Source organism: Babylonia areolata, chromosome 16 (assembly GCF_041734735.1).
Source record: "Babylonia areolata isolate BAREFJ2019XMU chromosome 16, ASM4173473v1, whole genome shotgun sequence".
Lineage (NCBI taxonomy): Eukaryota > Metazoa > Mollusca > Gastropoda > Neogastropoda > Buccinidae > Babylonia > Babylonia areolata.
In genome coordinates this window covers 9,382,429-9,394,928 of record NC_134891.1, presented here as the reverse complement: position 1 = coordinate 9,394,928, position 12,500 = coordinate 9,382,429, and the positions used below count along the sequence as shown (strand labels likewise).

The following is a 12,500-nucleotide window of genomic DNA, read 5'->3' as shown; positions in this document are numbered from 1 at the left end:
TATATATATTTAATTAATTAATAGATGTATATATACACATATGTACTTTTGTACCCTCCGTGCCCTTGAAGAACCACTCGGTACGCGGCTACATCAAAAAGCAGTATTACATAATAGGCTAATCAGTGATAATGATAGTTATAATGTTGGATCTTCAGTGTTCAGTGTAGTACCTCGCTCTTGGAACGAGGTCACCAGACATCAAATAAGTAGCTATTTTGAATGAACACACACACACACACACACACACACACACACACACACACACACACACACACACACACACACACACACACACACACACACACACACACACACACACACACACACACACACAATTTGAACATAAAGTTGCCGCCGACATTTACATATACATATACTGAACTTTTTCCAAACGGTGTGTGTGTGTGTGTGTGTGTGTGTGTGTGTGTATAACAGCCGTTCTCTGTCCAACGTTTGCCTGGGCTGCCCAAGAGGTTTAGAGTGACGTGATTTGCTGTGACGTCCCGGGGCAAACAGATCACTGAGGCAGGTTGATCAGCCGCCTAGAGGCATGCACGGACAACTGAGTTCCGGCAATTCTTCAGTTCTGCCGTGTGAACAACTGTTTGCCTGTGTCAGTGTGTGTGCAACAGCCGCTCTCTGTCGAGCTTTTGCCTAGACTGCCCTTGACACGATTCAGATTTTATCCATCATCAAATTACCACAGGCCGGGCTGCCACACACACACACACACACACACACACACACACACACACACATGTTTAAAAGTGTATATACATCTACATTTGTATCGTACATATGTGTATTTTGAATTTGACAATACTCGCATAATTTACGTCCGAACTTTTAGTTATTTTGCAGACTTGTTGATCATGTGATACCCTGAGGTTACTGTGTGAAATTTTTCAATGAATTCGGTTCCTCTATCACTGAGAAAATACTTGTCAAAACTAAGCCGTGTTCACTTCAGTTTTTTTCCCGGGGACTGACACCCGATATAAAGATCCTGTAATCCATGTCAGCGTTCGGTGGGTCACCAGTAGAACTGACCAAGAACATCATAGTACCCAGCATGCACACGGAGTATGGCTGCCTACATGGCGGCTGGGGAAATAAACAAAACGATCATACACGTAAAATGTTAAATGTTACACTGCCGTCCGGTTGGCGGCGGCGGTTTGCCGTGCCGAGTGTGTACGTGTGTACGCAAGTGCCTGAAATCTGATTGAATGACACAGGAATGACACAGGAAACAAATGATTCGTGAGCGCCCAATTACAGCGGCCATCAGTTGGCACTACCCATGCATGCAGTTAGGGCAGCCTAGATGTTGTGTAACTGAAATGACCCCGTCAGTGTAGTGTGAAGCGCTTAGAGCTTGGTCACCCAAGGATAGGCGGCGCAAAATACGGGTACCATCCTTATCAATCAATCAATACTGGCAATTTTTGTGAAAATAGGAAAATCCCAAAAAGTGGCGTTGGAAGAAAAACAACATTGTTGAGTAAAAGAAGAACTGCCATGCACCTCAGTTTCAAGTTAGCGGCTCCGGCAGCGCATAGCATTTTAGGCTGCGTGAACTACTCTCCCGTTCAGCCAGCTTCGGAGCGCAATCAGTAGGGCAAGCCGAACGGCGAGTGACTGAACGCAACATTGGGTGTTAACCTTTCAACTTCAGGGAATCATGCAAGTCTCATTCAAAAGAAAACGTTGGATTGAAGCGGTCAAGTCAATGGCTTGAAAGTGTGTTCACATTCTTAAACATCCCTTATTGCATTCACAGGTGAGGGGCCTTCTGTTTTAGGATGAGGAATTTCTGGACTTAAAAAAAAAAAGTTTCGATTATAACTAAACACATGCAATATTTGGGGACATACTGGTCGATGTGGATGTGTGTGTGTGTGTGTGTGTGTGTGAGAGAGAGAGAGAGAGAGAGAGAGAGAGAGAATTTCGGATTCGGTCTGGTATAACGAACCGGCGCATTGAATGCCGACGTGCGTGCGTGCCACAGTGCATGCCTGGTTCTGCTGTACGTGTTAACTTTAGCTCACTGGTACTCCGACGACAGATCACGTAAGTTCCTTTTTAGCTTGGACCTTGGGTGTTCGTGAAAGGATTCTGTTTTCTGACTCGTTTAAAACTCAATGATAAAAACAAAAAACAGCCACACACCACTTTCTTCTGGCAGTCTCCAATCAGCTGAATTAACAAACAGCACACACTTCTGAAACAAACAGCACAAAGACATAGAAGAGCACATGTAAGCAGTGTGATGGATGCGACAACGAAGTACATTCATTACTTGTCACTTTGCTGCATTGATCAGAGACATCACAAAGATGTACAGCTACACGTGGTGATGTGTACAGTCCAGTTGTGTAGTTTAGACATCGTCACTGACAGTTATGACTAGCACATCTGTGTAGGCATGAAAGTGCACGCCCCCAATCTCACTGACAATTTGTCAGTTAAACATGAAACATCAGACACACGTTAAAAACGCAAGAGAATGTGAATGCGAAATGTTTTATTCAGGTTTTTTCGTGTATTTTATTTTATTTTTTGCCAAGGCCACTAACTGAAGGAGGCAGTCACACACTTGTTTCACATCTTATAGTAGAAAAAATAAATTCTAAAAATAAATAATCATAGGTAAAAATGCAAGAGAGAGAGAGAGAGTGTGTTGTGTGTGTGTATGTGTTTGTGTGTGTGTGTGTGTGATGAACACTTGTAATTTGTCAGTTCCAACTGTGCATGCAATTGAAGCTTCCTTCTTACTCAGTCAGCACAATAACATTATTATATATAGTGTGTGTTTTGTTGTTGAAAAAGCTGAAGAATGTAGATTTTAGTTGCAGACAATGATAGTGATGACCGGTTAACCTTACATAATGACAAGGATTTTGTTTATGTCCATTTATTTTTCATTGTGCTCCTTGATGTTATGAATCAAAGTTGTGGGTTTTTTTGTTGTTGTTGTTGTTTTGGAATGGAGTTTGTGATCTGATTCTTATGCTTGTGTTTTTGTTTTTTGGGGGGCGTGGGGTGGGGTGGGGGTTCTTAGGTGTATGGGTTTTTTTTCTCGCTTTATATAGAACTTGTATAATAATGCTGATAAATTAAAACTGCAGAGAAAAGAAGCTGGATGATGCGAAGAACTAAAGAGAACAACTGTAGCCTGTGTGTTTATTGGTTTAAACTTTAGGGAGACATTACCTGTTTACAAATGCTTAACATTCACAATATATGGCTTTTAAACTTATTGTATGTATGATGGGTTTGAACTTTAGGGAGACAGTACCTGTTTACAAATGCTTAACATTCACAATATATGGCTTTTAAACTTATTGTATGTATTATGGGTTTGAACTTTAGGGAGACAGTACCTGTTTACAAATGCTTAACATTCACAATATATGGCTTTTAAATTTATTGTATGTATTTTGTAGTTTTGGCATTAAGATAGACAATGCCCGTTCAGAAATGCTAAACTTTCACTGCATGTCACTTCTGAACTTTTATTGAATATGTTGTGGATGTGCACTAACCTGTGCATTTTATGTAGGTGTTTTCTTAACAAACCTGAATTGTATTTTGTGGAGTGATGCATGACTTTTTATATTCTTTTAAAGATTTCTTTTTAAAACACCTCTTTCTGAATTATACTTGGCTAAATTCTAAACAGATATATGCATGTAAAGGGTCTTGACAGATCCACAGCATAAGCCCCATGAGATCCCCAGGACATAAATTTCCATCCCCTTCTGGTGACTAAAAAGTTCCTCAGGACAGACATATCTGTCTGTGTTATTGTAGGAAGTTTCCTTTTGGTGGAATTCTTAACAGATATGTGCATGTAAAGGGTCTTTACAGATCCACAGCATAAGCCCCTTGAGATCCCTAGGACATAAATTTCCCTCCCCATCTGGTGACTAAAAAGTGCCTCAGGACAGACATATCTGTCTGTGTTATTGTAGGAAGTTTCCTTTTGGTGGAATTCTTAACAGATATATGCATGTAAAGGGTCTTTACAAATCCACAGCATAAGCCCCGTGAGATCCCTAGGCCATAAATTTCCATCCCCTTCTGGTGACTAAAAAGTGCCTCAGGACAGACATATCTGTCTTTGTTATTGTAGGCATTTTCCTTTTGGTTGGGACAAAAATATCTGTCCATGTTATTGTAGGAATTTTCCTATTCGCAAATTCATTAAGTTCATGTGAACCATGGTCATACTTGAATGGTGTGTTCATTTTCCTTTCAGAAAAGTATAAAAGTATAAGTTTTGTGTACTTTTTTTTTCAGTAGTTCGCATGCTGGAATTTTCTTTTCTAATTATTACCCTTCCAAACAAACAAACAAACAAAAATCCCTTGACAAATACTTGTTACTGAGCATAAAATAGGTTTGGCAATGGAAGGGTGGTAGAATTTTTTTTTTTTAATTATTACTCTCCTTCACAAAACAACAACAACAACAAAAACCACAACCTATCTTTCAATCCATTTACCTCTCTCTCTCTCTCTCTTACCTTCCTTTACCAAACAAAACCAATTACTCTCCTTCACAAAAACAAACAAACAAACAAACAAAAAAAAACACAACCTATCTATCAATCCGTTTACCTCTCTCTCTCTCTCTCTTACCCTCCTTGACCAAACAAAACCAAAAAAAAAAGAAAAAAGAAAAAAGAAACCCAGAAAAAATCCACTCTTGGCCAGTAGTTGTCTCACAGCATGAATTAGCCTTGCCAGTGAAAGGGTTAAATCTTGATTGGACCAAAAGACAGAGGTGGGGTGCTGTCCAGTGGGGGTGTGTCAGAAGTTTGCGCAGTGCGGTCCACAAAATATGTGAAATGCTTTTATTTGAGAACATGTTTATTACTCTAGTTTAATCAAGTAATCCGCGCGTGTGTGGGGTGGGTGGGGGGTGGGCGGGTGCGGGTGTGTGCTGATTATCTGGTTGCGGTTTTCCGTAACGTATCTTTATTCTTATCTGTCTATTATAATCAATGTGCAGTATAGTAGGCTATGTTTATAATTATATTCAAATAATGTTTCTTAATTCTTTCTGTTTTTACATTAAGAATACTAGTTATTACCTGCAGTGTGTGGATGTATGTATGAAACGGTGTCTAAGATATTTTTTTACATTTGTATCTTCATAATATTCGTAAAAGGTGTTGTTGACTTTTACAGTTATGGTCCCCATGTTGTTTACTTGTCTATGTTCTGATAATGCACCTGACCAAATTTCTCCAGTTGGAGATAATAAAGTTATTCCTATCTTATCTTAATAATGTCAGTCCCTCCTCAGAATCCCCGAGGCAAAGACTGTGGAGGTTGTCTTTGCCGATGTGTAAGTACCCTGGAGTTATCTTGAAAGAAGTAGTCCTTTGTACCAGTAGTGACCTGGCATTACAAGTCTGCTTTTGATAAAGAAACTGGGCCAGGGTAAGAGCGAAAATTTTGTTCACAATTTGAGACACCGATGATGACTTGCTGACATTTACATGCGTTCGCGCGCGCGCACGCACACACACACATACCTTTCAAATATTATTAATCCCAGTCAGCTAATACTGGAAGGCAAACTTGTGGGACTGTTTGGGAAATTTGTCAATAACTGCTGTCAAAAACGCCATAGCGTGCAGGAGTGATTCAATCTCTTGTTCAGTATTTATCTGTTTTGTTTTGCTTTTTGTGCGTGGTTTCATGTAACTTTGCATGCATGTCTTATAAACCTCGTTCAGGTTTAATTGACATTAAAAGTGATTCTGATTCTGATTCTGATTCTGATTCATGCACTCACACACACACACACACAGAGTCACACACACACACACACAGACACACACACACACACACACACAGACACACACAGACACACAGACACACACACACACACACACACACACACACACACACACACACACACACAATGTCCTCCCCACCCCGCCCCCTCCAGCTGGTGTTCATTAATAATAGTGCACAGCACAAAGGTTTCATGGAATTGATTAACTTAATTAAGGTGTCACCTGCTGCCTGGCTTTTACGGCTTTATATTTTAACGAACAAGTGTGCCAGGGACAGCTGATGAGAGATATAATTGTATCGTTTAAAATGTTCTATGCTTTTTACTCTGCAGTGTTATCTATTTTTAGAATAGGTTCCACATGTTGGGAATGGATCTCAATTATGTCACTGACAGTTCACATTCACACACAGACAGACACACACACACAAATATTTATATAGATAGATATATAGATATATAGATCTTATATATATTTGTGTGTGTGTGTGTGTGTGCTGGAGTGTGTTAGGTACAATGACCTCAGAATGCAGTGGCATTCAATATTTATCTGTTTTGTTTTGCTTTTTGTGCGTGGTTTCATGTAACTTTGCATGCATGTCTTATAAACCTCGTTCAGGTTTAATTGACATTAAAAGTGATTCTGATTCTGATTCTGATTCATGCACTCACACACACACACACACACACACACACACACACACACACACACACACACACACACACACACAATGTCCTCCCCACCCCGCCCCCTCCAGCTGGTGTTCATTAATAATAGTGCACAGCACAAAGGTTTCATGGAATTGATTAACTTAATTAAGGTGTCACCTGCTGCCTGGCTTTTACGGCTTTATATTTTAACGAACAAGTGTGCCAGGGACAGCTGATGAGAGATATAATTGTATCGTTTAAAATGTTCTATGCTTTTTACTTTGCAGTGTTATTATTATTATTTTTTTTTTTTTTTTAGAATATCAAATAGGTTCCACATGATGGGAATGGATCTCAAGTATGTCATTGACAGTTCACACTCACACACAGAAAGACACACACACACAAATATTTATATAGATAGATATGTAGATATATAGATCTTATATATATATTTGTGTGTGTGTGTGTGTGTGTGTGTGTGCTGGAGTGTGTTAGGTACAATGACCTCAGAATGCAGTGGCTAAAAATGTAACACATGTGGAATTAGTTTGGGAGTTAACATTATAGAGAGAGAGAGAGAGTGAGAGAAGGAGACACACATGGAGGTGAAGAAAGAGTTAAAGGTGGGGCTGGTTGAGAGAAAGAGAGACACACAAATATGAATTATTAGACCTACTTTGATGGGGGAGAGAAAGGGGTTGATAGCTATTTTTTTACATGTGATTTTTAAAAAAAAATTTTATTCACCTTATTTTGACTGGGATTTGTACTCCACAGTTTTGTCATTAAAAGTCCCCTACGGAAGACCAGAAGCTGAAGTATTAGGATGGTCATTTGGACTTGTTGGCGGCTCCTGTTTGCTTTGATATGACGATGGAGAAGGATGGAGCTTCTGCTCTCACTGTCACTGCATTTAAAAAGAATCAAAAGGATTGCATAGAAAAGTGTGTCAAGAATAGGACAGGCTTTTTTTCTTTCTTCTTTTTTTCCCTCTATATTTCCTTTTTTTTCTTCTTTTTTTTTTTTTAAGAACAGGACAGGCCTTTTTTTTCTCCCAATATTTCCTTCTTCTTTTATTTTGAATTGTCATGTAATGCTCATGATGGAACACTGATTGGTATAGGACTGCATATCCATAGGTAGATAGGTAGGTAGGCCAATCGATTGAACAATTATTAATATATCAGTCTGATAAATACAGGATTGTCTTGTCGACAGATTTGGCTGGCAGGCAAGACAGTTACTTATACCCTCATTTTTGAGTGGAAGGCAATGCTTAGTGTTTGACACTGCAAACTGGGGAACTTCAAAGCGAACTGTCCTAGCTGTTGGCTTCCACACCACTGCAAGCCTTCACAATTTCTCTCCAGGCGCTTTGCAAGGGAGATAAGTGTCTGCAATCTCCAGGTCCTACAGAGGAGCGGCCTGCCCAGCATCGAAAGCCTGCTGATTCAGTGCCAGCTACACTGGACAGGACATGTTGTCCACATGACAGACAGCAGGATCCCGAAGATGCTCTTATATGGCCAGCTGAAGGAAGGCCACCGCGAACTTGGAAGACCCTGCAAGCGCTTCAAAGACACCTTGAAGACAAACTTCAAAGCCTGTGACATAGACATCGCTTCCAGGGAAGCTGATGCCCTTGACCGCTCTCGCTGGAGGATGCTGTGCTCTAGTGGCATAAAGATGTTTGAAAACAAGAGAATGCTGGCCATTAAGGAGAAGCGTGAGCGAAGGAGGCAGGGCTCAACTTCTGGAGACGTTTTTCCTTGCAACACCTGTGGGAAGTGCTGCGCATCCAAAATCGGCCTCTTCTCCCATATGAGGATACACACCGACAGATAAGCCTGCCTGCCTACTCATCCGTCGGCCCGACAGGAGACTTCATCATCAAGTGTCTGCAAGGAGAGAGAGAGAGTGACCAAGGCCCTGAGGGACCAATGAGGTTGTAGATAGCTACCCCTGTGCACCATGCCAACCAAAGGGTTACAGTTTCCCAACACATGCGAGAAGCAGCCTTCCCAAAAAACTTAGGAACTACCTCCCGAATATTTAAAAAAGAAATTTCACCTGAAGATATGCCTGAGCTCTTATTCAATGTAGGAGAGAAATAAAGTTGAGAAAAAATACAGCAACAACAGCAACAGGCAAGCGAAAGATTTATAAACTTTTTGAACAGATAAGGATATGGGTCAGTAAATAGATAACAGTGTGGACATCTTGAGAATGAGAATGAGATCAAGGCTTGAAGGGTTACATTATCTTGTATTGAGATGATAGATAGGAGCCATGGAGAGCCACATTCAGGTTTGAGGCCACTCAGTGGTATGTGTTCGGTGCTTCTTTTTGTAATATATATATAGAGAGAGAGAGAGAACGAATGAACGAACATTTTTATTGAATAAAGGCCGTAGCCCCTCATGAAGGGGATCAGTGAACACAAATTGTTACATTCCAGAACAATGTGGTAGAGAGAGAGAGAGAGAGAGAGAGAGATTGTATTTGTATTTCTTTTTATCACAAAAGATTTCTCTGTGTGAAATTCGGGCTGCTCTCCACAGGGAGAGCGTGTTGCTACACTACAGTGCCACCCATTTTTTCTGTTGTTTTTTTTTTTTTGCGTGCAGTTTTTTTAATTTGTTTTTCCTATCGAAGTGAATTTTTCTACAGAATTTTGCCAGGAACAACCCTTTTGTTGCCATGGGTTCTTTTACATGCGCTAAGTGCATGCTGCACACAGGGCCTCGGTTTATCGTCTCATCTGAATGACTAGCGTCCAGACCACCACTCAAGGTCTAGTGGAGGGGGAGAAAATATCGGCGGCTGAGCCATGATTTGAACCAGCGCGCTCAGATTCTCTCACTTCCTAGGCGGATGTGTTACCTCTAGGCCATCACTCCATATATATATATATATATATATATATATATATATATACATATATAATATGTGTGTGTGTGTGTGTGTCTATATATATACCTCCTGGAGTTAACCAGTTATATGAGATACAGAAGACACCTGTAGTTTTGATCAGAAAATAATGATGAAAAACTCTTTTAAAAAAATCTATACAGTATCTGTCCAGGGGGGGTGACACTTAAATATATGGCTTTATTGCTTCTGTCATTAGGTCCTCAGTGTGCACTCAGCTTTGGAGAGAAGTGATCTGGGTTTCAAAACCCCACAGTGATGTGTTGTGTTTAGTGTGTATCGCATTGCATTGTATTGTATTATTGTATTGTACTTTTTAGTTTTTCTTGTCACAAGAGATTCCTCCGTTTGAAATTCACGGGCACAATAGCATCCGAATGACTAGCATTCAGACCACCAGCCCCTCCCTCCCCCACCCACCCCACTTCCACTTCCCTCCACTCTCCCACCATTCATCATTACCATCATCATCATCCATGTATAAAGCCACATTTTTTTTTTTTCCAAATTTCACCCACATTTTTACCCTCATTTGCCCAGTTTCTCCCAACCCTCCATTCATCCACATCTCCCACCCCTTCTAACCGATAATACTCAGATGTATTCGTAAATACTTTAACAAAATGTCTTCAATCATCGATATGTGTGACGGGACATTCAACAAAATTCCTCCTCCACAATCAACATATTGACTACTGTGCCACATGGGGCATGTTTGGACGTAGAAACACCCTGATAGAAAAAGATAAGACTCAAAGACATATAAAAGACAGATGATTGCGGGAACTCAATGTGATTTTTTTTTTTGTGTGTGTGTGTTTTTAATGACGGACTGCTACTTTTCACTTTTCACCCACTCCTGGGCTAGTCTTCTTCTTCTTCTTCTGCGTTCACTCGTATGCACACGAGTGGGCTTTTTACGTGTATGACCGTTTTTACCCCGCCATGTAGGCAGCCATACTCCGTTTTCGGGGGTGTGCATGCTGGGTATGTTCTTGTTTCCATAACCCACTGAACGCTGACATGGATTACAGGATCTTTAACGTGCGTATTTGATCTTCTGCTTGCATATACACACGCTTTAACCACTCGGCTATTGCGCCCGTCCCTGGGCTAGTCAATCTCAGCCATCCTAAGGTTGAGCCAGGCTCCAAAAACAAACAAAAATAAAAGTAATATTCTAGGAATGAGACTGGGAAAGGGGTTGCAGGTGAAGGGGGGTGTTGGGGGGGGGGGAGGTAAGAGGAGTGTGAGGGGGTGGGGGTAGAACTGGGGGAGGGGGGGTTTGGGGGGGGGGGGTGTGAGAGAAACCTGTTCCTACCTAATCTAACTGGCAATGCCGAAGTCTTGACAGTTTGACACCATTGACTTTAACTGAATGTGCCAAAGGTACCAGCTTGCCACAGCTGCTGTTTTTCTTGCAGCTAATTTCTGATGGTGTTTGACCCCCCCCCCCCCCCCCCCCCCCCACACACACACACACACAAACCTAATATCACTTAAATGTAGATAGGCATTAAATCGAAATTGAATACATGACGACCTTCACCTGATCTTTTTTTTTTTATCTCTCTCTCTCTGTTTTGTCGTTGCTCTCCAACAGGTGTATATATACCACCCACCTCCAGTGGTCATGGCTTCAGCAGCAAAAGCAGCAGCAACAGCAACAGCACAGACGGACAGGAACGGACCGAGCGCAGCTAAACGTCTGAAGGCATCGAAGGAAGCGGAGGGCCCACCCCCAGGCAGTATGGAGGACGTTCACCCTGCGGAGACGCTGCTGGCCATGGCCAAGGCCGTGGGTATGGAGGTGGAGGATGAGGGCTTCGCGGAGCACATGGATGGGCAGGACCCCCTCAGGCACCTGAGGGACGAGTTCTTCTACCCCAAGATGAAGGACCTCGTGAGCAGTTGAGTGCCGTGGGAGAGCGAGATGGGTTTGCGTGGATGGATGTATAATGGTTTGGGGGGTGACTGGTCTGTGTTTGGTTTTTTTTTTAAGGGGGGGGGATGGTGACTGTACCTTCTTGGCATGGGATGTTTGGGGTTTTTTTTTTGGTTTTTAGTTTTTTGGGGTTTTTGTTTTTACCTGTGGTTGTCATTTTTTTGTGTGTGTAAAATGTTCTTTTTGTTTGTTTGTTTTTGTTTTTTCTTGTGTGCTTTGATTGTTATTGTATTTTAATGAAAGGCGCAATAGGAATAAACTGTTATTATGATTATTATTATTAACATTATTATTATGAGTTTTAGGTATGGGTTGGAGTGTGTTACTTTGTGTGTGTGTGTGTGTGTGTGTGTGTGTCTGTGTGTGTGTGTGTGTGTGTCTCTGTGTGTGTGTGTGTGTGTGTCTGTGTGTGTGAGAGAGAGAGAGAGAGAGAGAGAGAGAAAGGTGGTGGTTGGGGGTGTGGCGTTGTTCACATGGGATGGTGTGGTTTTTTTTAGGTTTTTTTTTTTGTTTTTTTGTTTTACCTGTGGTTATGACTTTTGTGTAAAATGTTTTCATTTGTTTGTTATATTTGACTCATGTGCCTTGAGCATTACTGTGTTTTAATAAAAGGCCTGGTGGAAATAAATTATTATTATGATTATTATTATCATCATCATCATCATCATCGTTATTATTTTTAAGTTGTTTTGGGTGTGGGATGGAGTGTGTTACTCTGTGTGTGTGTGTGTGTGTGTGTGTGTGTGTGTGGTGGATGGTGTTTTTTTTATTTATGAGGGTGTTTGTGTGTTGTTTGTACTTTAATCACTGCTGTGACATCCCAACAGTTTTCTTTTTCTCCATCCATGTCTGTCACACTCACTGTGCTGTCTTGGTGAAGAAGACACAGGGGTCAACACCTCCAATTTTTCTGTTTGTTTATTGCTCTGTTGGATAATTTCACGTTTTATTCTTTTTCTGTTTTTCTTTTTTTTGTTTGTTGATATTTTATTTCTGTATCTATTATACTTGAAAAATGCACAGATAATATCAAGAGTGCACAGATAACATCATGAAAACATAGATAACATCAATTACAGTACAGAACTTACATAATCATTTTACTAATACGTGATGTTGAGCATCCTGCAGGACTGAAGTCACAAGTCAAAGT

At 40.9% G+C, this 12,500-nt stretch overlaps 1 protein-coding gene across 1 annotated transcript in view; it reads left to right on the top strand.

Annotated features, from left to right (window-relative positions):
* The first annotated feature begins 2,037 nt into the window (after window positions 1-2,037).
* LOC143291126 (kynureninase-like) overlaps window positions 2,038-12,500 on the top strand; it is a 39,335-nt gene continuing 28,872 nt past the window's right edge. The window contains 2 exon segments of the mRNA XM_076600759.1: window positions 2,038-2,076; window positions 11,006-11,312. Of these exon segments, the coding sequence (XP_076456874.1) occupies window positions 11,036-11,312 (277 nt within the window). The 5' untranslated portion in view covers window positions 2,038-2,076; window positions 11,006-11,035.